Source organism: Stigmatopora argus, chromosome 20 (genome assembly GCF_051989625.1).
Source record: "Stigmatopora argus isolate UIUO_Sarg chromosome 20, RoL_Sarg_1.0, whole genome shotgun sequence".
Classification (NCBI taxonomy): Eukaryota; Metazoa; Chordata; class Actinopteri; order Syngnathiformes; family Syngnathidae; genus Stigmatopora; species Stigmatopora argus.
Window position 1 is genome coordinate 3,311,824 of NC_135406.1, and position 24,536 is coordinate 3,336,359.

The 24,536-nt window shown below is 43.1% G+C and overlaps 2 protein-coding genes across 9 annotated transcripts in view; both read left to right on the plus strand.

The window, feature by feature from the left end:
- Window positions 1–1,699, plus strand: part of frem1a (Fras1 related extracellular matrix 1a) — a 38,420-nt gene extending 36,721 nt beyond the window's left edge. Inside the window, exons 32-37 of one of the 2 annotated variants that reach the window (XM_077588746.1) lie at window positions 53–243; window positions 370–492; window positions 617–748; window positions 841–956; window positions 1,084–1,169; window positions 1,305–1,699. In XM_077588746.1, the coding sequence (XP_077444872.1) occupies window positions 53–243; window positions 370–492; window positions 617–748; window positions 841–956; window positions 1,084–1,169; window positions 1,305–1,507 (851 nt within the window). In that variant the 3' untranslated portion in view covers window positions 1,508–1,699. Of the gene's footprint in view, window positions 1–52; window positions 244–369; window positions 493–616; window positions 749–840; window positions 957–1,083; window positions 1,170–1,304 lie in introns of those variants that run through there. The other variant, XR_013297279.1, reaches the window with a different exon arrangement.
- Window positions 1,700–2,292: 593 nt separating this feature from the next.
- Window positions 2,293–24,488, plus strand: LOC144066022 (uncharacterized). 7 transcript variants are annotated; one of them, XM_077589314.1, is made up of 46 exons: window positions 2,294–2,423; window positions 2,520–2,610; window positions 7,154–7,255; window positions 7,323–7,421; window positions 7,509–7,607; window positions 7,680–7,778; window positions 7,856–8,041; window positions 8,433–8,456; window positions 9,798–9,896; window positions 10,158–10,256; window positions 10,503–10,601; window positions 10,790–10,987; window positions 11,076–11,174; window positions 11,365–11,463; window positions 11,530–11,628; window positions 11,704–11,901; window positions 12,076–12,174; window positions 12,339–12,437; window positions 12,679–12,876; window positions 13,188–13,286; window positions 13,362–13,460; window positions 13,555–13,653; window positions 13,717–13,815; window positions 13,894–13,966; window positions 14,045–14,189; window positions 14,369–14,450; window positions 14,557–14,660; window positions 15,082–15,120; window positions 15,382–15,606; window positions 15,772–15,870; window positions 16,157–16,311; window positions 16,385–16,596; window positions 16,979–17,183; window positions 17,264–17,360; window positions 17,440–17,668; window positions 17,832–17,957; window positions 18,032–18,154; window positions 18,415–18,441; window positions 18,545–18,566; window positions 21,102–22,814; window positions 22,918–22,980; window positions 23,063–23,194; window positions 23,305–23,407; window positions 23,522–23,582; window positions 23,761–23,883; window positions 24,040–24,488. In XM_077589314.1, exons 2-46 carry the CDS (start codon window positions 2,530–2,532, stop codon window positions 24,052–24,054), a joined length of 6,645 nt encoding a protein of 2,214 aa, XP_077445440.1. In that variant the 5' UTR covers window positions 2,294–2,423; window positions 2,520–2,529; the 3' UTR covers window positions 24,055–24,488. The 7 variants fall into 7 exon arrangements, with proteins under 7 accessions (XP_077445442.1, XP_077445440.1, XP_077445438.1 ...); XM_077589316.1 differs by lacking the exon at window positions 15,082–15,120 and having other exon boundaries at window positions 2,293–2,423; XM_077589312.1 differs by lacking the exons at window positions 2,294–2,423; window positions 2,520–2,610 and adding an exon at window positions 4,768–5,154.
- Window positions 24,489–24,536: the final 48 nt, after the last annotated feature.

The following is a 24,536-nucleotide window of genomic DNA, read 5'->3' on the forward strand; positions in this document are numbered from 1 at the left end:
TAGTTAGTTTGTCCATTGTGGTTTCCTAATTCATCAACAAATATTTCCACAGGGCAGTGCAGGAAAAAACAGATTCATGAAGTATCCACCCTGAGGAGCAAGGCCTTTCAGTCTGATAAAGACACTCGGAATTCATCTGGGAGGATCAGGAAACTGTCACTTGGAGTGAAATCAGTCGTCCGGGAAGAACTAACCTTCTCCAAAAAGAACGTCACTGTTAGAAGCAATTCCAAATCCAAATCTGTAAGTGTATTATTATTCTCAGATGTGAACATTTTTTGAGGTGATGTCACTACATTTCTTTACAGTGCAGTGCAGTACAGTTTGTGTTCAAAACCAGAAAAGACTGACATTGTTTTTTGTTTTCAGAAAGGAAGAAAAGCAAAGCTCCATGTTTTTAAAAGAAGGGGTAAGTACAGGACAGCCGCAGAGGCTGTTAATTCAAAACAAATGCCTCAGAGAACAGGCTCCAAATCCAGAACAAGTAAACATGTAAGTTGAATGTCTTTTACCCTGCTCAGTACTGAAAACACCACAATGTAACTTGAAGTTTCTGGAAAACCAACCTAACCAATTAGCTCTGTGCAATTTTCTCCAAAAATGTTTTCCATTGTAGGCTACAACTGAAAACTTTGTTTCCAAGCCATGTTTGCCCGAAATGACAGGATTACTGCACTTCAACCAGACTACCAACCAGATTTTTCAATGCAACGGTTTTTCCTGGAGGTTTTGGACACCAACACCCCCGGTGTTTAGTTAATTTGTGATTTAAACTCCTAAACCCCAGTTGCATTATCACCGGCAAGTAGGACTAAATGACTGTGATATATCTCCAATTAGATGTCAAAAATCACACAGTGTCCTCGGGGATGGACTTTTCACAGTGGCCACTGCTACATCCTAAACAAGAACCACAAAGTGTCATGGAGCAGAGCCAATCGAAACTGTAAAGAAAGGTACATTTGAGCATCTTGGTCTGATGCGATCACTAGAAGGACAGAAGACCAAACAGGGCGAAATGTATTGTATAAAAACACATTTGAGTATGCTCGTGTCATTCAACCTTTTTTTTTTCATTTCCAGATATAAAGGCACCCTCGCAAGTGTTTTCTCGAAACGTGACATGCTTTGGCTATGGAACTTTGGTGGGAGGAAACCATTTTGGATAGGTATATAAACAGTGTTCATTTGTTGATTTCAGTTATTAAACTTGGGATTGTTTCCTTTGAATTCATAGACTGCATGTATACTTTTTGCATCAGACAAAACACCTGCCAAGAGCAATTTTCTCCTTGTTTTATCAGGTCTTAATGGCAGGGATGCCCAAGGATCCTGGGAATGGGCAGACGGAGAGAAAGTCAGCTACACAAACTGGACTCGGGAACCGTCGATTTCCATTGTGAGAGATGGCAAAAAGTGTGTCCTCGTGTGGAGAAGGGCAAAATGGCAAAGGAGGGACTGCAAGATGGGCCGAGGTCACAGCTATATCTGCTCCATTAAGATTTGAAACTAAATTGATGTATGCCTTGCAATTCTTGAAAACAAATATAAATTCACGGGAACTCAGAAGCCCCCCCAAAACATTTAATGCATCCTATTTTTTTATTTGATCTAACCACTGTAAGTATCCTATGTAGTGTGGATTATAGGCTGTGACGATATTTATATATTACTCTAATAAACAATGGGAAAGACTCCAGTATGGTTTTACTGAACTAGTAACTCTATGCTTACAAGCAGATTAAATTACTTCAGAATTGACTTCTGAAAGATGGCATCAGTTTTGAAATTATTAAGGTAAGATTATCGTGTACATTTCTCAACATCCGTTTACTGAATTGTACATGATACAATCTAGTCAATGTAATACATGCTTGTTTTTGAATATATCTGTGTTTTTATTCTCCAGCAAATCTTGTCATAATTGAACAATTATTTTTATGGAATTCCCATTAATGTTCATCCTTGCTCAGCAGTCCAGTACCTAACAACACATGCAGCAAAATCTTACTGGATATGTTGTCAAATCACAATATGCAGTAAATGTTTGGAATTATTTACATCAATAGCAAATGAAAATGCAGGGTAAGCAAATCCGGCTAGAAATGACCACTGCAACCGGATGTTTCTTGCATAATTTCTGCATGCATTTTTGATGATGCATTTCCTTTTTCCAGGCCGCTCCTTGATGTCCCGCTGGATGGCCGCGGTCCATTTGCATGCCTTTTTTTTTTACCACCGAGGCGAGGTTCCCAGATAAACACTGGTGACATCTGCTACCATGGCAACACCATTGTGTTCCCTCCTCCCAAGATCCCCCGTTGGCCACCTCCCTCCGCGTTCACCCCCCTCTACTCCACCTTCTGCTTGTGCGCTTTGTCCACGCCGTCTTTGCTGACTAACCGGACTTTGACACCAGACGGGTACGTTCCTCGGAATGGGCGGAGGGGTGCAACTAGGTATGGATGGAAAGAAAACGAGCCAAAAAAAAGAGGTTGCCTATTTTTTTTCCACTAAAGGGTCTTAGAAATGAGTGAGGACTACCACTACAGACTGGACCCCAGTGATCGCCTCAATGGTTTGGGACAGAGGAGGAAGAAACCCAAGAAGGTAAGAGACTACCTCCAATTATTGTTATTATTTTTTTAATCTCCCACTTGCGCTTTTCATTGTTGCGCGCATCTCTTGGGTCCCTCGGTGAGTAGTAGTAGGAGGCGCCTCTCGCAAATGACAGGGTGGGTCCCGATTTCCTCTTTGTGTTGACTGGTTCTAGATTTCAACCATATCACACAAGGGGTGTTTTGATGATGGAAAAAAAACAACCCCACATATTTAACCTTATATACACATCTTTAAAAATAATAAAATAAAATAGCTGGCATACTCAGCATATGAAAAAAAAAACATTTTTAGGTGGTTAGAGTTGTGGAGATGGATAGAAGAAATACAATGTGAAAAGCAAGCTTTTCTATAGAGGTTTAGAGTATAAATGATTGAACGGTTACTTTGTGTTTGGAATTGTTGTTTTTTACGGTGGAGAGTGGGCATGATGGAACGCTCTATATGATACGCGAGGGTTAAGGTGTATACTGTGTTTATGTTTTTTAGATTTGAGGCAGATTTTGCAAATTGGGGTTTTTAAATATAGTTTGTATTATGTATATGGTTTTGATTTGATCATGATTATTGTTTGGGTTTTCATTATAGGTTTAGATGGTGTTGGATTGAGTTACCTTTTCATAGTCCTTACTTGTGACATCATCGTGATGTTGTCACGTGATCTCAGTTGTTATTGCTCACCACAAGACCAGCATGTAAACACTGAATTATTTTTAACTTTTAAGGATGATACATATTAATGTAATATATTATATATGCCTATATTTAGTGTTAATGTTTAAATTATGTGAAATAATGAAGTCAACTATCTTGATATCTGCCTCTTAGAGGCAATGATTTTATATTCTTGGATCATGTTGCAAGTAGCCCCTGTGCACAAAATCTTAAATATGCTCCCGGATATTTAGTTTTTTTTTTTAGCTATGAGGTGTGTCTGGAAGATATTCATCATGACAAACAAAAAAAGATGTAGCATTAAGAAACTTTGAGCCATTTATGTCTTCTATGTTTTTGTGATCCCTAATCCCATTCAAGACGATCCAAAACAATACTTTGTGTAATAGCTATAGTTCACCTTGATTTCTTTATTTCATCAACTTGGTTCTAGGTTAGTAGAGAATCCCTTAGGCCACTTAATCTCCTTTAAGAATACACACAACGCTTGGTTTGTCCACCTTCGTATGCGTGTTTGTGTGCAAGTCAGCCCTACGGTGTTAATACCTCTAATCCACACAGTCAGCAGGACTGCCCTGCGCTTAAAGCTTCTTCTCGCTTTTTCACATTTTACACCTGTATGTGTTGAAATGACGCACAATCCTTCCCAACTGGCTTGGATATTTCCATTAAGAAATCAACGTTTGATTGTTGTTTTGTAAATCCTCTCATTTGGAGCACCTGTGATCAAGACATGGTGCTTGGGGAATCAGGACAGGTAAGACAATATTATAAATATATACATTTTTTGCTCCAAGTTCAATTAAAAGAAGCGGTAAAATGCGCAGAATAGCAGAATGGTCTGTCATTATACAAAGAAGCAGTTTTGAGCCCAGATTTTAATAACCCTAAGCAGTATGGTTGTCTCACTGGGTAAAGAAAAATTGAAAATACTCTAGTCCCAAAAAGTTAGAGATATTGGTTTAGTTTTTTTCACGCTTGTTGGAGAAGATTAAATTGCGCAGATTTTTCCACAACACATTTGGACCCAATACATTTAGTACAATGGACTTCTTATTTGTGCATCAAGAATGCTTCCTGTAATTTTTAAATCCGAGGAAATGTCACTGTATAATCCCATTCTGAGGTGTAATATCAGTGTCCTTACCGATGGTGGTGCCATTGTTTATAAACATTGGAACATCTATCTCGAGGAGGTCCTATGCCATATATTTGCGCCCACATTCCCAAACTCTCCCAGTGTGAATTCCCCATAAATTCATATTCATTTGTACCTAGAATATCATTTGTCTCAATGTATTATGCTGCCAAATGCATGGTCCATTGGTACTTGACAATGATACACTGAGAATTTGGAAAGGTGTTTCATATTTCAGTTCACCCCTTCCATTATTTGCAAAGATGGTAGCGCCCATGTGTGGACCACTGCAGATGCTCTCTTCCTTCCCCCTCCTTTCGCATGTTATCCCGGCATCCACCCCCAACAGCCTAGCAACTGTAATCCCACCACCGCTCTCGCTCGACACCAGAAGTGTTGGCACATGGAATCAGGAGGCATTTGGAGAGCCATCGCAGCCGTGTGTGTGGCTTTGAACGCTTAGGGTGGAGCCCCCTCCCCTTTGGCCTCTCATCACTATTCCCAACCTGCGTACAAAGAAAGTATCAAGGGCCTGAGATACTTGTCAGGTGTATTCCCTTTTGTCTGAGCACGGAGACAATCCGCGGGCAGCCATGGCGCACGCCGCCGCCCACATTAAGAAGGCCAGGTCTGAGATGGATCCACCTGCCGATCTGAAGGCTTTGGAGAAAGCTAAGGAGAGGAGGCGGCGCTCCCGTGAGCAGGCAGAACGAAAGCGCAAGGTATTCGGGACTCATTCCATACAACCGCACCCCCTTTTTTAGCGGCATTCTACGTCCCGTCATCCACGCCTTGTCATTATACAAAAGAAAAACACTCCATCTGATGCTCATTTGCATTTTATGAGCTAAAGAATGAGGCCCTGAAGCAAGTGAGGAAATGACTTAAACCCTTGACAAATGCTTGGTGGTAATACCACCAAAATTTGGCATCTAAGAACTGGTGTGCAGCTTCACTTTCCTATACTCTTGTTGACCGCCCTGTGTTTCTTCTAACGTGTTCTAGCTAGCGTAGCAGTAAAAAACTAGACATGATCATCAAATCTGGTTGTGATGTCACAACCAGAATTTCTGGTGGGTGGAATAACTCTTGAAATTCATTTTCTACATGTAAAATGACTTTAGTCATTTCCATTCTTTGACACCGTCACCATTGCATACAGCTTTAAACTGGAGTATTTGAAGTAACTATGTGATGATATTCTAAAGCCAGAAATCACCACTTAAAGTATGCCAACCTTTTTAAGGAATGTGCAGTAAGAACAACGTGGCATTTATTCTGGCATTTTTTAATGTACTCTTAATTTTGCACCCTTGAAGGAAAAAAATCCTGACGTTTACACCACCTGGCTTTAATTGGAGAATCGCTGGTGAAACAATCGCTGACATCTTCTTCCCTGCGGCTGTTGTGTTGAGACTTTATCCAATTCATCAATTTGTCAGTTTGCATGAGATAATACAAGTTGGCATTAGATGCTATGCCTTCATTTATTGCCTGCTGAAACCCTAAATATAGATCTGTGGGTGTTTGCCTACACACATTTGCTATCTACTAAAATAATGCACTCCAAAATTAATGTGTAATGAATATTATGCTTCAGATTTGTTGTATATTGCTTTAAACCCACAGCGTACATAATAAGACAGAACTATATGACTACCACAACAAACTCTCCAATTGCTTCTACGTTAGAATTCTGTTTACAAAGCAGATGGGCACATCCAAATTGTGATTTTTTTTCCCCATTTGTGGCTCAGTCTTGATCCTCATGTGACACTCCCCTCAACCCCCACCCGAGCATCATTTTTCTGTTTTGCTGGCAAAGCCCACACTCTTATCTGTTGCCATCTAATCCCTAGCGGCTCTCGGCTGGTTGGATGACTCAATTTATACGTGGAAACATTTTATTTTTCATGATGTTGTTATTCTCAGCTACCACTTCTTACCTTAATGGTATTTCAAGATGTCGGGTTACACCTCATGTGTATCTTGAATGCCGATTTAGCCTTGTATATCTTTTGAGAAAAATTCAGGTCTAATGGTCTTACTGTTGCTTGGTTTTAATTCATTAACTTCATTTTGTAGCCAAAAAGGATAACAAACAAACTGGTGGATATTCTCACGAAGAGTTTGTGAGTGTGCAGCACTGTTTGGTGGCGGACTAGGATTGACCAAATCCTGGATTAGAGTTTTTATAATCTGGAGGTTGTGGCATTTACAGAGCACTGCAGCTCAAACGAGATTGCAATACTGCCATTGCTATGGCAACCAAAATGATGGAAACATTGGTTCTGGTAAAACATTTTGACGATCCGCAAAATATGATGGATGCTCAGGGGAAGAATCTTTTGCCCAAACGTGAAATAAAGATGTAAATATTTTTTTTATTTACAATAGTGGCTCACCCCATTTTTCATTTGAGTCCCAGATCATGTATTCCTAATAGCTGCGCTTCATATATCTGAGACTGCAACGTGTAGCCGTGACAGCCACAACAATTGAACGCTCTTCCGCAAGATGGCAGAAAGTAAAAACGGACTGCTGCAGGTTTATTTTAGGATTGATGCAGTTTAAAGGGTTTCCAAGCTAATATTAGCCCACGCTTTAATGTCAAGCAAGCCTGAAGTTTTGATTATCCGCAAAATCTGGCTGTCTGGCGTCCTTGTTATAAGGAACATATTTTGCTTTGAGGAAACCTCAGTGTGTATTTTTCTCTTGCAGTCTGACAGCAACACCAGCTTTTTGCGGGCTGCCAGAGCAGGGAACATCGACAAGGTGTTGGAATACCTGAAAGGGGGGGTGGACATCAACACCAGCAATCAGGCAAGCTTATTTAACCCAAATTTGGAAGCCAAAACGCCCTCCAACTCGGGAATGATTTCTCTTCCAGAATGGACTTAATGCACTGCACCTAGCAGCTAAGGAGGGTCATGTGGAGCTTGTTGAGGAGCTGCTGGAGAGGGGAGTTGCACTGAATTCTGCAACAAAGGTAGCAAGCAACCCATGCTTTGTCTTCAATCCAGAACAGACCTCACCCTCACCTGACCAACGTGCTTGTTATGGTTTGTGAATTTAGAAAGGAAACACTGCTCTCCACATCTCCTCTCTTGCCGGTCAGGCCGAAGTGGTAAAGATCCTGGTCAAGCAAGGCGCTGACATCAACACCCAGTCTCAGGCAAGCAGCTCTTTCTTTGACGAGGCTTTTTGCTTCCTCCTCACAACCCCCCCGCTATGTGTTTATTCACAGAATGGATTCACTCCGCTCTACATGGCTGCCCAGGAGAATCACCTGGATGTGGTGCGATACCTCTTGGAAAACGGAGGCAACCAGAGCACCGCCACGGAGGTGAGGAGGAAAGCCAAAACCAAGGGGAGAATTAGTTTATTTTGCTAACGCGCGCTCTGTCCGCTAATGGATGACAGGACGGCTTCACCCCTCTGGCCATCGCCCTTCAGCAGGGCCACAATCAAGTGGTTTCAATCTTATTGGAGAACGATACAAAAGGGAAGGTCCGATTGCCAGCCTTGCATATAGCCGCCCGAAAGGACGACACCAAATCGGCTGCCCTGCTTCTCCAGAACGACCATAATGCTGATGTACAGTCCAAGGTATGTCTAGAAGATCTGTGTTAAGATAGAAAGGGCAGGCGTCTTCCATTGACTGCGCTAGACATCCAATGCGTTCATTCGCCCCTACCAGTCACCGTGGATGGGACGTCTCGCGCAGCCAATGAGTAAACAAAGCCACTAAATGTATAGAAATGTACTACAAACCTACATGAAGTGAGGCCAAAGCATCAGCATGCAATTGCTCCAAAAAGGCATTTTCCAGTTTTCCACTTTCTAAGTCGGAAACGACTTAGTAATCCTAATAAGTTTCATTTCCACTCAATACTTGTCACGTGTTTCCACCTTCTTAAAATGGTCGCTTTTTTGAAGCTCACTGGGCTGAAGTCACACGAGCACTGATATTTTCCTCCATAATATCCCCGTGCTTCAGATGATGGTCAATAGAACTACTGAGGTATATATGGTGTTTTTTGTTTTGTTTTGGACTGCTCGATAGCTATATTTATTTTATCCTGACTCATTAAATACCTGTATATTTAATAATAACTCACTTTGCAGTTCACTACTATTTTTTTTGGCAGGCTCGGCTTCCATTGCATGGCCTTTCTTGTCTGTCTTTGGTTTTCTGATGTATTTAAACATTTTTGCAGATACCTGCTAACAATTGATAACACTTACTTAACCTCAAAAACACTTTTTTGGGGAACAAACCCTTAACTAACATTGATTCGTTTATGTGCTGGTATGTTGCATGCGTTGCAATCAGTTATGATTTGGCATAATAAAATCCAAATTAGTGTAAGTGTCTTCCGAATCCAAATGAGTCCAAAAGATTTTGCTTGAAATACAATCACATGCATGTACACGGCCTTAATTTGGCACCCTTCTGTGTTTGTTGAGTGTTTTTAAAGCATCCAGTTAGTGACTGCATTTTCGGCACTTTTATAAATAACTTTTTCACGTTGAATCGGACCAAAACGTACAGAACGGCAAGGTAAGGCAGACATTTCACCACTACTCAAACCTGCTGTGCAAGCTAACATTTATGACAGGGATGTCCAAGCTATTCCACAAAGGGCTGCAGTGGGTGTGGGTTTTCATTCCAACCCACCAAGAGGACACCTTTTCACCAATCTGGTGACCTACAAGTGCAGTCAGTAGATTGCAGTCAAGTGCTTCTTGTTTTCTGCAGAAATCTCATTGGTCAAAGTGTCTGTGCTGGATTGGTTGGAACAAAAACCTGCACCCACAGCAGCCCTTGAGGATCGGTTTGGTCACCTCTGATTTATGACATTAAAATTTTCATTACTAATGCTAATACCTTGATAATGCCAATCAACATTTATTTTGGGTTTTCAAAAGTATATATGCTGGGACAAGCTAGATATGTATGTCAAGGAATAAAATCTAGGAATTTATTTTCCCATTAATGTGCACTGAAGATGAATAAACAGCAGCTGAACGTGGCTACAGTGATGGAATTTCCCAGCATTTATACCGTTTCTCAGGGGATTTTCTTTCAATGTCATTTAATTTTGTCCTAATTTAATCCTAATTTGTAACGATTTTAAAATTGCATGCCTGTTCTCATGTCTTTTCTCCCCGCACTGTTTCCCAATTCCAACTTTGGCGTGATTGTGAAAGACAGCCCGCATGAACCGTTGCTTTTGCTGGTTTCCCACTTTTGATTTGACTTCACGTCTGACTTTTGCTTCCCGGTGGTATTGGATTTGAATGCATGCGTCCTGTGAGAAAAAGTCTTTCTCTCCATTTTTCTCTCATTCTTGCACTCTAGAGTGGATTCACCCCACTGCATATTGCGGCCCACTATGGGAATGCCAATGTGGCCACACTCCTACTGAACCGAGGGGCTGCTGTAGACTTTCTTGCAAGGGTAAGATTTAAACCCCTGACGTCATGTGGGGCTCCATGGTAAATTCTTACTGTACTTTTCTTCAATTCATCCTTGTAGCCTTCTCTTACGATCAATATGACAAACGAATAGCCTTGCGTTTATCTAAATTAGCCCAGGATAGACATTTTTTAGAGCCAATATAGCATGGGTAACTATTGTCAAAGTATATGACTGTCAAATGAAGCACATGTGTTTGAGGATTTTATAAATAAGTTGGACTTGCCTTGACCTCCTTTGCAGAATGGCATTACTCCCCTTCACGTGGCATCCAAGCGAGGCAACACGAACATGGTTTGCCTGCTACTGGATCGTGGCTCTCAAATAGATGCTAAAACAAGGGTGAGTGCATCAATCAATATCTATGTCAGTCTGTGATGATGTATTGCCAAATGGTTTATGAATATTGCGTGAAAGTGCATTAAATCCGGTGATGGAGCCAGCTATCCATTGAAGCATTTAATGATGTTATACCTGTAGTCTTAATTCACAAGATGAGTCTGTCCTCCCCAAGGGGGGCATTTATTAGAAATGTGATAGATTACAAATTGCAAATGGACCATGGGAGGATACTGCTCTTCTTCGTAGGATGGCCTAACTCCACTCCACTGTGCTGCGCGGAGTGGACATGACACAGCTGTTGAGCTCCTGCTGGAGAAAGGTGCACCCTTGCTTGCCAGGACTAAGGTATTATCTGAACACTTTTACATGATAACTGAAACAGTCTCTTTCTCACTTGCTGAATCTTTTTCATTTTACTGGTTTGACCATATTGGGAAAACCAGTCAAGTAGTCCAAAACAGTCCTAGTTAAGTTACAAATAAAATTGTGGCCCTACGGTAGAATTATATTTGATGTTTTTCGTTTCCCCCCAGAACGGCCTGTCTCCGCTTCACATGGCGGCGCAAGGCGACCACGTTGAATGCGTCAAACACCTCTTGCAGCACAAGGCGCCCATCGGTGACGTGACTCTGGACTACCTGACTGCTTTACACGTGGCAGCCCACTGCGGCCATTACAGAGTCACCAAGCTTCTTTTGGACAAGAGTGCCAATCCTAATGCTCGTGCTTTGGTACCGCCACGTATTCCCATTTTTTTCATTCGAAATCGTCATTTCGCAAACCTGAACCCAATGGAAAAAATGTCAATTAATTCCACAGAATGGCTTTACTCCATTACACATTGCCTGTAAGAAGAACAGAGTGAAAGTCATGGAGTTGTTGGTGAAATACGGAGCCTCAATTCAAGCCATTACAGAGGTATTTAATGAAACTACAAGAAAGTGCAAATCCTGAAGATATTGCGTGCGGATGCTTTTTTGTTTTGAAAAAAAATGCAATTCACTGGCAACCATAGGCATCCTCACAGTAATGTGTACCGCATTTCTTAACGATTAATGGACTTCTCCCGCCATGGCAACTCATTAGATTTTCCCACTTTTGTTTCCAGTCTGGTTTGACGCCCATCCATGTAGCAGCCTTCATGGGTCACCTCAACATTGTCCTGTTGCTGTTGCAAAACGGAGCCTCCCCAGACAGGAGCAACATTGTGAGTGAAACGTGACCTATAGGCTCGGAAGATGCAATGACTCAATGGGTGAATCCTTCCGTACAGCGGGGCGAAACATCGCTACACATGGCGGCCAGGGCCGGTCAGGTGGAGGTAGTTCGGTGTCTGCTGAGGAATGGAGCGATGGTCGACGCCAGGGCTCGGGTGAGTGGCGGTTGCCCCGATTTAGGAACGTGTCACGGTGAATAATAGCATCCTGTCACGTCGTGTTGGGTTCAGGAAGAGCAGACGCCCCTCCACATCGCCGCCCGTCTGGGAAAAACGGAGATAGTCCAGCTGCTGCTGCAACACATGGCCCACCCTGACGCGGCCACTGCCAACGGCTACACTCCTCTTCACATCGCCGCCAAGGAGGGCCAGGTGGAGACCGCCTCCATTCTATTGGAGGCGGGAGCTTCTCACTCGCTGGCAACAAAGGTGGGAGCCCAACCAATGATGTCTCTAGAATTGTAAGATGACTGTGTTGTAAAGAAAGTCTGACAACTCCACACTGGCCCAAGCACCAAATGGACAGCCTACACATACATACACAATTTTGCACATGATTGGCACTCAATGTGTAACGAACGGTCTTTGGTGTATATTTCACAGAAAGGATTTACACCCCTTCATGTTGCCTCAAAGTATGGAAGTCTAGATGTGGCCAAACTTCTGTTGCAGCGTTGTGCGCCTTGTGATTCTGCAGGGAAGGTTGGTATCAAAATTGACAAACTTGGCAAAATCTGGTCGTTTTTCACCCATTTGATCATCTCTTAGTTTTTGACAAAAGTAAGGATTTTCTGTTCCCTACTGTAGTGTGAGTTGGCTGATTTTAAAAACAAATCAACAAAGCAAATATTTCTCTTATACTGTAGAATGGCCTTACCCCGCTCCATGTTGCAGCACATTATGATAACCAAAAAGTGGCACTACTACTTTTGGATAAAGGAGCATCCCCACATCTGATCGCCAAGGTAAATGATTTCAATTTCAAATATTGCTATGTTTTATCTTTGAGATGCACTGAAAATTTGGTAGCTAAATTTTGACTAACTAAAGGGTGCGTTCAACTGCCACTCTTTCTTCTCCTTGCTCATAAATAAGCCAAGTTATAGTGATCCAAGAGTCAATTCTGAGTGAGCATTAGTGTTGGGAACATTTAATCTTGACTCACACCACCCATCTTTAGTTCTGTCTTTTGTTTTTATGGAACAGAATGGTTACACCCCTCTCCACATTGTGGCCAAGAAGAACCAAATGGACATTGCTAAAGTGCTACTGAACTCCGGCGCTGAGACCAACGTCCTGACCAAACAAGGTGTCACGCCTCTCCATTTGGCCTCAGAGGAAGGACATGCTGAGATGGTCACTCTGCTCCTGAGTAAGGGAGCTCTCATCAATACCCCAACAAAGGTATTGTGTCACCTTCCACTGGACCTTGCGCTGCTTGCATGCTTGATCCATTAGAATTTGAACTAGTGTGAGGTTAAAGAGTTAAATGTGCAAACATTGGAGCGTTTGATCAATTACACTGTGTCATAATATATGGTTCACACACAATCCATATACTTTGTAAATATTGCAGTTTCTTTTATTTGAATTGTCTTACTAAACAAGCATATAGATTCTCTGTTAGCCTTATCATGCTACCATTCTGTCATTTCTTACGTGAAAATGTGATTGCACCACTGTTGATTGTTGGCATGTTATGGTCTTGGCTTTAGTGTGGTCTTACTGCCATTCATCTGGCAGCACAAGATGACAAGGTCGCTGTTGCAGAGGTCCTTGCTAAAAATGGAGCCAACCTCGATCACCAGACCAAAGTAGGGAAACAAAAAAAATGTGGAAAAGCAATATTTTCAATATATAAAGTTTGGACCTTTATTCTTCATTTACAGCTGGGCTACACGCCTCTTATTGTTGCATGCCACTATGGAAATACCAAGCTGGTTAATTTCCTTCTTCAAAATGGAGCCAGTGTGACAGTAAATACAAAGGTATGAAATTATACTCGAATCATTCTGGGAAGTATTGTTAGAAACCACAAAACAGCACGGAAAAACTTAACTTTTGGACGTAAAACTTCTGCAGAATGGATACAGCCCTCTACACCAGGCGGCCCAACAGGGGAACACGCACATAATTAATATACTGCTGCAGTACGGGGCTAAGCCAAATGCTGTCACAGTGGTAAGTCCACACATGCATGCACTCACAGACTCAGGTTTAACGAGTTTTGGATTATGCGCCTAGAACGGAAACACAGCTCTGGGAATCGCTCGGCGACTGGGTTACATCTCTGTCGTGGACACTCTGAAGGTGGTCACAGAGGAAATCATCACCACCACCACGGTATTTGAAAACACCCTCTTGAGAAATTGGTTCTATGTTCTAAAACAAAACAAAAAACACCCACTCCTTTACAACCAGACGGTGACAGAGAAACACAAGATGAATGTGCCAGAAACGATGACTGAAGTTCTGGATGTCTCAGATGAAGAAGGTCAGTTGCAATTTAAAAAAAAAATGCTTTCCTGTTAATTTGCCAATTTCTCATGATACCCTAACTACCACTTTGTAGGCGATGACATGACCATAACGGGGGAAGGCGGTGAGTATTTTAGGGCTGAGGACCTCAGAGAGCTCGGAGATGATTCGCTGCCTGGGCAGTATCTGGATAACATGAACTACCTCTGCTTCAATCACGATGGGGCGCAAACTGGCAGGTGAAGAAAACTAATTGAAAACAAAAGGCTGTTTGCTCGATTTATTTATTTATTTTTCCCTCCAATAAATTTAGGACTTGGTAGAAATTTAAAGGTTAAAATGTAAGACTTTACGACTCCCACATTGGGAATGACCCAACTCCAAGAACTGATCATTTTCTTTTCTTTTTTTAACATAGCTTAGAGAGGTCTTTCACTCCCACACGCCAAAGCTACTACTATAAACATGAAAACATGATGGATGAAATGCTCAACTGTCAGGTACGTACCAGTGTGCAATTTATTCCAGTTTCCCAAATTCAGGGTTGTGAAATGATTTTACTTGATATGCAATATTTTATTTTTTCTATTCTTTTGCTTAACCCAGACATCATCGCTTCTAAGGGAAAATGAGAGGGCCTCGTACCGACTAAGTTGGGGGACAGAGAATCTGGACAACATAGCTCTATCCTCCACTCCACTCCACTCTGGGTATGTATGTACTTTATATCTCTGATTTTTGGTGTCAGAATAGGCCCGAGAAGAATATATAGTTTGACGCAAAAGCGTCCTTGTCCCTCAAAATGTCACTTTTTATACGATCTGTTTGGTATTAGGTATCAGAGCTCTGATCCTACTTCTCACACCAGTGCAGCACCATCAGAATAATGTCTTTAAAATGAATGTTTATGAAACGACACAAAGCTGAACTGCATCGTCTTGATAAATTAATAGCACGGATGCATCGCTCTAATGGTTGTGTTTTGCCAAAGAGCTTTATGTTATGTAAAGATTGAAGAGCTGCCGAGCATTTTAATGGACAGCTTGGGTTGACTTACCACTTTGATTCACACATGGTCTTCTCTCTCTGCATTTCACTTTGACTCGAATTCCGTCCAATGTTTTTTTCCAGCCGTTCCTCACCGTGCCATGATCATACGGACCACAGCAGGTGACCTTGATTCAACCGTAACGTTATTTCCACTCGTTTATTTATGTCATCTACATTTAAACTTCACGTTATGTGGTTGTCACTTTTTTTGTCTGGCCTTTAAACACTCATTTGTTTTTGTGTCATGCTTTTGATCCCTGTCGTCTTGTTATAAGAGTTTAATCAGATCACACTGACATCCAATCTATGTGAAACTGTGGCTGTTTGTGTGCGTTGTGACTGGTTTGCTAAGTATGTTAAAGTCTCTGCCCTCTTATTCAGGTTCCTGGTGAGCTTCATGGTGGATGCAAGGGGCGGATCCATGCGAGGGTGCCGCCACAACGGCCTGCGCATCATCATCCCGCCTGGGAAGTGCAGCGCTCCCACACGGGTAACCTGCAGGCTGGTAAAAAGGCACCGCCTGGCCAGCATGCCTCCCATTATCGAAGCCGAGGGTCGAGCTAGCAGGTTTATCGAGGTGGCACCATTTGGAGGCCAGCTTCTTGGGTAAGGCTGACTCCATTTTATTTTAACCCCTCCTGTCGACCGTGGTTTCCCTTTGTTCAAAAATTTGTCTGATGTCATCTGTCAGAAATAGGATCAAATGCACCCAAAACCAAATGTTCTTTCTTCTCTCAATTAATGCTGCGTATTGGAACATCAATGGCATAGTAAGCTCCACCTCCCCAGTGCGCCACCACCTCTCAATGAGGGGGAGAGTTTGGTGAGCAGAATCCTCCAGCTTGGCCCACCGGGGACACATTTCCTGGGGTAGGCTGCAAAAGAAGAAGAAAATAATTGTGCACATTAAAGACTGCGCATGTACTCATTGTATATTTTCCTTTGGAGAATTTCAGCCAATAATGCCGAATTTTGTCCGTGGGTGTGTTTCAATGTCTGTATTTTTAATGTGTAAATCTTCACAATGTTTGCAAGTGTGTTCCTTCTTGTTTGAATTTTTGCAAAACTGATGATCACATTATCTGTGCTTACGCAAAAGCACCTGACCTGGACAGGTGTGCGTTTCTAAAAACTGCCTATCCCTCCCTCCATCCAGTCCTGTGATTGTGGAGGTTCCCCACTTTGCTTCTCTCCGGGGAGGGGAGCGAGAGCTTGTCATATTGAGGAGTGAGACCGGAGAAAATTGGAAGGAGCATCAGTGTGAGCACACCCAAGAAGAACTCAACCAGATCCTCAACAGCACGGAAGAAGGTCAGCGTCTTGCTCGCCATTTGATGTGCTCCTAAATCTGACGCAACACCTTTTCTATTATGTCCTCCACCAGAGCTTGACTCCCAGGAGGAGCTCCACAAGAAGCGTATTTGCCGCATCATCACTAGGGATCTTCCGCAATATTTTGCGGTGGTGTCGCGAATTAGGCAAGACAATATACTGATTGGTCCAGAAGGAGGCGTCCTTAGAAGCACAGTGGTGCCCCAAGTGCAAGCAGTTTTTCCTGAAGGGGCCCTGACTAAGAGGATCAGGGTTGGCCTGCAGGTAAATGAACATTTAAAGAAGCACAAGTAAATGAGTTGAAATTGTGATGTTTCTCTGGCCTTGAAGGCAAATTATGTTTCAAAAAGGTCCACACAGCCTGCGCTGTGTGGAGTCATGGTGTAGGAGCTTTGGGGGTTCCAGATGAGAGCAATTCTTGAGCGTGGTGATCTTCCTGGTGAAACTGCAAAAAAAATACTTTGTCAGCTTCTGAACTAGACCCAAATAAATTACACAACAGCTTTAATTATCGTCAACACTCTGGTACCAATTAAAAGGCAGTAAAGACTCTCCAGTTTCTGACGTCGCTCCATATTTGACTGATTCCAGTATTTATATTCCAGCCCATAGAAAATAACCTAATTTCAATTTTCTCTTGTGGTAGGCCCAGCCGGTGAGTTTGGATATTATCCGGAGGGTTCTTGGAAACAAGTCCAGCTTCAGCCCCATTGTCACTCTTGAGCCACGTCGAAGGAAATTTCATAAACCCATAACTATGACAATCCCGGTCCCGAAAGGCAACTCTGATCCCGTCCTATACGGTTTAGGGCGGGACACCCCAACCTTGCGCCTCCTCTGCAGCATCACTGGTAAGACCTAACTCATAGGCCAGACACGGCTACTCAGTTGCTGTTTTTTTTGGTTCAATCGATTAGGATTTGTTTTTCAGGTGGAACGACACCAGCCCAATGGGAAGACATCACAGGAACTACTCCATTAACATTTGGAAGTGACCATGTGTCCTTTACTACAAATGTTTCAGCAAGGTAACATATTTGGTCAGAGCAGATCTGTATTTGAAGCGATCCTGAAAAACATCTACAGTCATTCTTTCAATGCCTCTAGGTTTTGGCTGATAGATTGCCGGCAAGTCCAGGAATCGGTCAACTTCTCCTCGCAAGTGTACCGCGAGGTCATTTGTGTGCCTTACATGGCTAAGTTTGTCATCTTTGCCAAAACCCACGACCCCATCGAAGGCCACTTGCGCTGCTTCTGCATGACTGATGACAAGATTGACAAAACATTGGAGCAGCAGGAGAATTTCACCGAGGTGGCCCGCAGTCGAGATGTAGAGGTAGGTTCAGTGAAAGCGAAGGTTCATTTTACTTTAGTTAATTAGGAGTTAAATGAATAGGTCTTCTTTCAATGGAGCCATTTATTTACCGGTCTCTTCAAGTACAGAATATGAGTAGTATTGCTACGACTGATGAAGACCACATCTGCCTGCCCTCTTTTAGGTTTTAGAAGGAAAGCCCATTTATGCTGATTGCTGTGGAAACTTTGTTCCCCTCACCAAAAGTGGCCAGCATCATCTGTTCAGCTTTTTTGCCTTCAAGGAGAACAGACTTACACTTTTCATCAAAGTAAGCTTTCTTTTCTTCGAGCACTAATTCAGATACACGTGACAGATTGAGGGTGATCTCGTGGCTGTTTGCAGATAAGAGACAACACCCAGGAGCTATGTGGTCGCTTGTGTTTTCTGAAGGAACCCCGCAGTTACAGGTCACTTCCCCACAGCACCATATGCAACCTCAACATTACTCTCCCCTCATACTGCAAGGTGAGGCCAAATAAATCAAATGAAAAATGTTGTAAAGGTGAAGGAACAGAAGGGTGTTTACACACAAGGATATAAAGTCCAGGGCTTTATATAGCGTACTTCTAAAAAAGCAAGTCTCTGCGCACCACTCCTCAATCGTTAAAGCTATACTATTGATCATATTGATTTGTTTGATTTCAGGACCAAAAGCCTTACAGTCGCTGAAAAAAAAAACACTTTTTGTCTCTCTCCCTCTTGCTGCTTCGTTGCTTTGGGAAAAGGAGTCCGATTCAGATCAGGATGAAGAGGTAAAGACAGCAATGGATTAGCTGATTTGAACCCTCATCTAAATTGTATCAGTGGTGGCGTATGAAATTTCAATTGTTGATCCATTTTCTTTTTTCCCCCCAGATTCACACGGCACAAGAGAAATGTAAGACATTTTTTGTTTCTGATTAGGTTGAGGAAAATATCAAAGAAAAGTTCATAGCATGCATGCATATTTATTTGCACACGCCACTTGTTTGTGAGTCTTGCTGCCTTTATTTGCATCTTGTGTGCGGTCATAGTAAAAGTGCCATTATTTTGTTCTAGACCTCACTTGAATTTTTTACTACACCACTTATACCAGCAACAAATGAATAACGTCACCATTCTCCATCACCATTTTGTTGTTGTCTCAAGGTCGGATGTTAAATGAACAAGAAGGGTATACAATTTATATTTATTGCCCTGACCTCATTCTCAAATATTTGTCTCCTTTCATTTGATTTTTTTTTTTTTACGCATTACTTGTCTGTCCGCCAAACGCAAGATGAAGAAATGACGACGTCAATCCCAAGCTCAATTCGGGAACCGGACCTGCTATCAGACGTTTCTGAGATGAAACAAGACCTGATGAAAGTGACGGCTATTTTAGCAGACAGTTCCTCGAAGGAATCCACTTCTTTGGAAGGGTCTCGTCCTGAAAAAGACGCACACTGTGTCTCAACGGTGCCCCTGGAAATAATGGAGAAGGATCTTGAGAAAGTCAAGGAAGACCTCCAGAAAGTTAGTAAAATCCTAAGGAGTGGGACCTATGTTGAAGCGACAAAATCGGTCCAATCAAAGATGAACACTGAGGAGTGGGTCCTTCTCTCTCACAGTGAGATAGAGGAGGCCCAAAGAGAGGCGGGCTTGAAAAGTTCAGAGCTGGTCAAACCTCCAAGATCGAGAGACACTAAGGGCAGCAGTGTTCCTAAAGAATACCTCATTGATGCACGAAAAGAAAATACTATCACTCTTGGAAGTGAGGCAAAAGATCAGCAACAAGCAAACTCCCCCATCTCTGACAAACCGCAATCTGTGTCCCCCTTGGTTGAAGAAACTCCCATTGGCTCAATAAAAGACAAAGTCAAAGCCTTACAACAGAAAGTAGAGGCGGAACAAACGCGAAAAGAAATCAAGGCTTCAAATTTGCCCGTTGGTGCCAAACCGCTTCCAAAGGTCAAACCAACACATGGCCCTAAAAAACTGCCTGAGGTTGGATCTGAAAAGCATGAAGAAAATATCTCCGTTAAAGAGTTGATGCAAGTATTTCAAAAACAGTCCTCACAGAAAGAGCCGGGATTGTCTAAGAGCAAAATAACCACACGTTCAACATTGGAAGATATTGCCAAGTCAGATAAACTATTGCAAAAACCTTTACGCAAGGAACGAGAGGTGTCTCTGGATTCTAAGGTTTGTTCACTCAGCAACGTGGAAAAGAAGAGCGCAAGAGAGTCTAAGCTAACCAAAACGAAAGACTTTGAAAAAGGTGACTCGCAAGATGAAGGTGCCCCAGCAGACTCAACAAGTGCTAGTTCTGGAACTCCTCATCTAAGTTCTGAGGACAGTTACAAACACGAGGGTCTGGCCACTCCTGACACAAGTCCCGAAAGCCTGTGTCTTTCACCCAAAAACGAACAACAAACAACGGACCTTCTGGCAAAACCCACTTTGGTGGTCAAAAAAGGAACGGAAGACACGGAAAAGACTGGAATATCTTGCGAAAGTCAAAGACTGGGCTTTGCCGAACAATTGTCCACTGAATTGACCTGTGATGTCTCTTTCAGCCGAGCTGCAGATGACTGCACACCAAGTGAGTCCACATCTGATGCAAGATGGTGTAATAAATCCGATGGTACTCAAAAGAGCATTGAACAACTTGGTGATTACCACAGCCCTGACTTTGAACTGTCGTTGCCTTTAGCGTCTTCAGAATCTTCTAAATCCTTTTATAAGTGCCAAGGAAGCTTGGAGTTGCTTTTGAAGCAAGACTCCGATCCTCTAAGTCCAGTAGCTGATGACTCTTTGACAATAAGCCACAGAGACTCGCTCGAGGGTAGTCCGCTCATTGACGAACAATCCTCCATTAAGTCCCCAGATTCCATTGAACCCAGCCCCACCAAGGAATCCCCTCCTCACGACTCCTTAGAGAGTAGCCCCGTTGACCAGAACAGACCTTCATTCCCATTCCAGGCAGATGGTCCCAGTCAATTGGTAATCCATCCAGACTCCTCGAATGAAGGGCCGACTAAAGATACATTGCAGGGTAGACATTTGCGAGACCTGGAGGGTAGTGCCGATGATGACAGTTGTGAGCAGACCTCGCAGATGACGAGTTCTGGTAAGAGTCCTCTAACCCCTGACACTCCTAGCTCTGATGAGGTAAGTTACGATTTGAATCCCAAGCATCACGACCATCCATCCCTTTCCTTGCAATTTGAACCTGCAATCCTCTATGAAGAACCAGATGAGGATGATTCCTCAGGCAGCACTGAGTCTCAGAAAAAAGTTACAGCTAGACTGAAATCGATTGATGAGATGCAGGGGGACTTAGAGTTCCTGGGGGACACACGGTGTAAACTTGGGGAGAAAAGACTCACTGAGGATAAAGGGTTAGCTCTCCCCCTTGACCCGCATATTAAAGTTCCCTCTTCTTTTTCAGCAGATGCGCTTGACGAGCCCCACGCAAAAGAAGTCTACGACAAAACCGTTAGTATTAGTCAAGAAGCAGCCTCCGGAGACCATTCAAAACTCAATCTAAGGCCAACACTGCAACCAACAGTTCCATCACATGGTGCGGCTGGTAAAGACAGACCTTCTGAAACAGCTCTAACATCACACACAGAAAATAGAACTGATGAACAAAAAGAGGACAGTTTACGGAAGTCCAGAGAAATTAGGACAGACTTGGGTGTGGCCCCATTTCCCCCCCAAAGACCGGCTAGTAACATGACGGATGAAGTCAAAGCCTCACCCGATGTTGGACTTGATCCAACTCGTCAAGCAAAGCAAACATTTCAACCAGAGTTCTGTATCTACGACGATACAGAAGAGGATGAGCTTGACCATCCCAGAACTGAGTCCAAAGGTGTCACTGCGAGGGTAGATGCAGCCTCCCCGTGGTCTGCCATGTTTGATGTGGATGGTGCCTTTGAAGCTCGTCTCCAAGACGAGGAAGAGAAGGTCCTTAATCTGGTGGTGGACTCTCAGTCTTTGCCAGGGACCCCAGACACCACGCCGGGTAAAACGCCGACAGAGGAGAGCACACCGACGAGTGAACCCAACCCCTTTCTCTTCCAAGAAGGGAAGCTTTTCGAAATGACCCGAAGTGGTGCGATCGATATGACCAAAAGGAGCTGTGAAGGAGATGGCGGCGGCTTTGCCTTTTTCCAAATCGGTGAACATCTACTGCATGAGCCCGTGTTAGAAAACAGCCGGCAAGAATGCAAGGCTCCGTCGTCAACACAACAAGAAGTTGGCCTGAATCTAAAACTCACAATCAAGGACCAGCCCGAAGAAACGGAAAATTCACAGGTTCAGCTGGAAACAGAGGCCGAGACATCGGCCAAATCAAAAATACCCAAGATGGGCCTTTCGGCTTCAGCCAAACCTCCCGCCAAAGAGCAAGCAGATGCAGAAAGCCAAGAAGTCAAGTCGGACCACAGCACGACCAAAGAATCCTCCGATTTGGAGTTAAACACCACCGATCAAACCATTATGCATGTAGAAACAGCTGAAACGACAGTTACTCGATCTATATACTCAGAGCAGGAAAGAGAGTTATCGGATTCATCTCCAGATGAATCAAAGTTAGCAGCAGAGACTCCCAAATCGGCAGCAACATCTGAGGAAAGTTCTGTTCCCATTAAAACCCAGTCCAAACAAGTTAAAAATAAAACTTCCCCGGTCACGTTATCAAAATCGCGGATTCCTATCATATCAAAGTCTCTCAAACTAGATTGTACGGCCAAATCAGCTGAAGACAAAAAACAAACGGGGCGGAGAAAGTCTGACTTGGACACAGCGTCTTGCTTGGATGTCAAGGCTAAGATTTCTAGCAAGAATATCCCTGACGGAGCCTCGACTACGCCAAACCCAAATAAAAGCGAATCGAAACCGAGAGCCTTCCAATCGAGATTGCCGGTCAAGGGTAAAGGTGGCCCGTCTTCTCCGTCGTCCACTCCCAGTAAAGAAAAAAGCAAAGCACGCAAGCACTCTGCCGAATCTGTCAAAGAGATCAGGGAGGAGGCTGCAAGGGTGGCGGCGAAGACGGACGTCGGTGACGAAAATTCCGAAGACGGGAGCAATCTCGTCGATCTGTCCACAATCAAAAGAGACGCAGGTGCCGTTGAGACGCGGATTCGCCAAAGTCAAGGTATGCCACCTTCTGAGGTGAAGGTTTATCGGCCTGTGATGATAAGTTTGACTATTTTGACCTAATACTTCTGACTTTGTCCCACCCACGCTATTCACAATAGACAAAAAGAGCAAAGAGCAAACGTTATCGGTGATCGCAGAGCACCTGGGGTTCAGCTGGGAAGGTAAGTCTTGGCTAATTTCAATAAATACCTCTACTCCCAGTATGATGCTGATGTGTCATTTTTTTGGTTTATTTTGGCCCAGAGTTGGCAGGGGTACTGAAATTCAGCGAGGAAAGGATCAACACCATAAGAGCGGAAAACCCTGATTCCTTGCGAGACCAAAGTTACGCACTTTTAGATTCATGGACCAAGGATGAAGGAGTTGATTCTACAGGTGTGTAATCTGTATAATCGGACGTATCTTGCCTCTTTTTCACGCACGACAAAAGTAGTCAAGAAGAGAATAGTCTACTTGACGTTTCAATGGAATGTGCTCCTCCATAGAAACAATGCTCGTCCAGAAACTGACTGAGATCAACCGTGTGGATATTGTACAATTAATCGAAACTGACGCTGCAAAACGTCTGAACGAGACGGACACAACGCGGTAAGATAGCCGGAATGTTTTGGCTATTCCTGATTATCTATTCTGCTTTTGACTTTCAGGTTTAAAAAGTGTGTTTAATCTAAATTATTTTCTTGTTCTGTTTCCATGATGCAGACTTTCTAAAAGCGAGTTTGAGGAGTCAGCACGCTTGCAACAAGCAGGCACTTTTAAAAAGGCAAGTCCGTTCAAACTTTTCCTCTTCAGTTTCTTTCCAGGGTTTAGGAAAGCCGCCATGGGAAAGACCACCCAACTCCCAATTAAAAATTTCTCAGGATCTCACAGTCCATCAATTTGCGCTTATTTTGCTCTATCGATTCACGTAGATCTTGAAAAATGTTTTGTTTCATTCTTAGCAGCAGACGCCAGCGGGGTTTGAGGTGGAGCCAGCCAAGGATCGAAAAGTCAGCAAGGTCGTCAAGACGACAGTGACGACAAGACGGAGGTCGCAAGACACGGGCAGGGAGAACTTGCAGAAGGTTAGCTTCAATGTAATATTTTTTTCTTCCAAAAATGACCATTCATTGGTTAAACATAAAATCCTATGTAATATTCTGACTTAAATTCTAGGCGCTGAACATTTGCATAATCTAAACGCTCCATATTTCTTTCTTTCTTGTCAATCTCTCCTTTAGAGGACCGAGGTATAAAGTCCGGCGAATGCGGAGACGAGAAAAGCGATCGGACTTCTCTCTGCTTGTGGATTTTTTCTTGCTTCTTTTTTGGGGGAAGGGTGGGTGGTTATTTATCATTTTCTCCTTTTGTGGCCAAAGACTGTATCCTTGTTACCCAATCGTTACCGTAAATGGGCAAATGGGAAAACCTCTTGACGCAGTTTCATTTATGTACAGCTACTTTGTCCAGTGTAGTCGAAGCTAACGTGTGGAGGTGCATGAGAACGAATGAGCGTGCGGTGCCGTGTGCCCAATGATTTGTTTTTCTTTTGATACACGTGAAGTCTACTGTACAGTCCTCGCAGCTGTTAAAAAAATGTCTTGGGAGAAGCGTCAGAAGATTCGTGTCAAGCTGTCAAAGTGCACCATTGTTCACAGCCGTGTTCGTGAATAAACTCCCTTCAAAGTTGCAGGCTCCTCGTTCGGATATTTTTTGAACGTCCAATTTTGAAAGGATC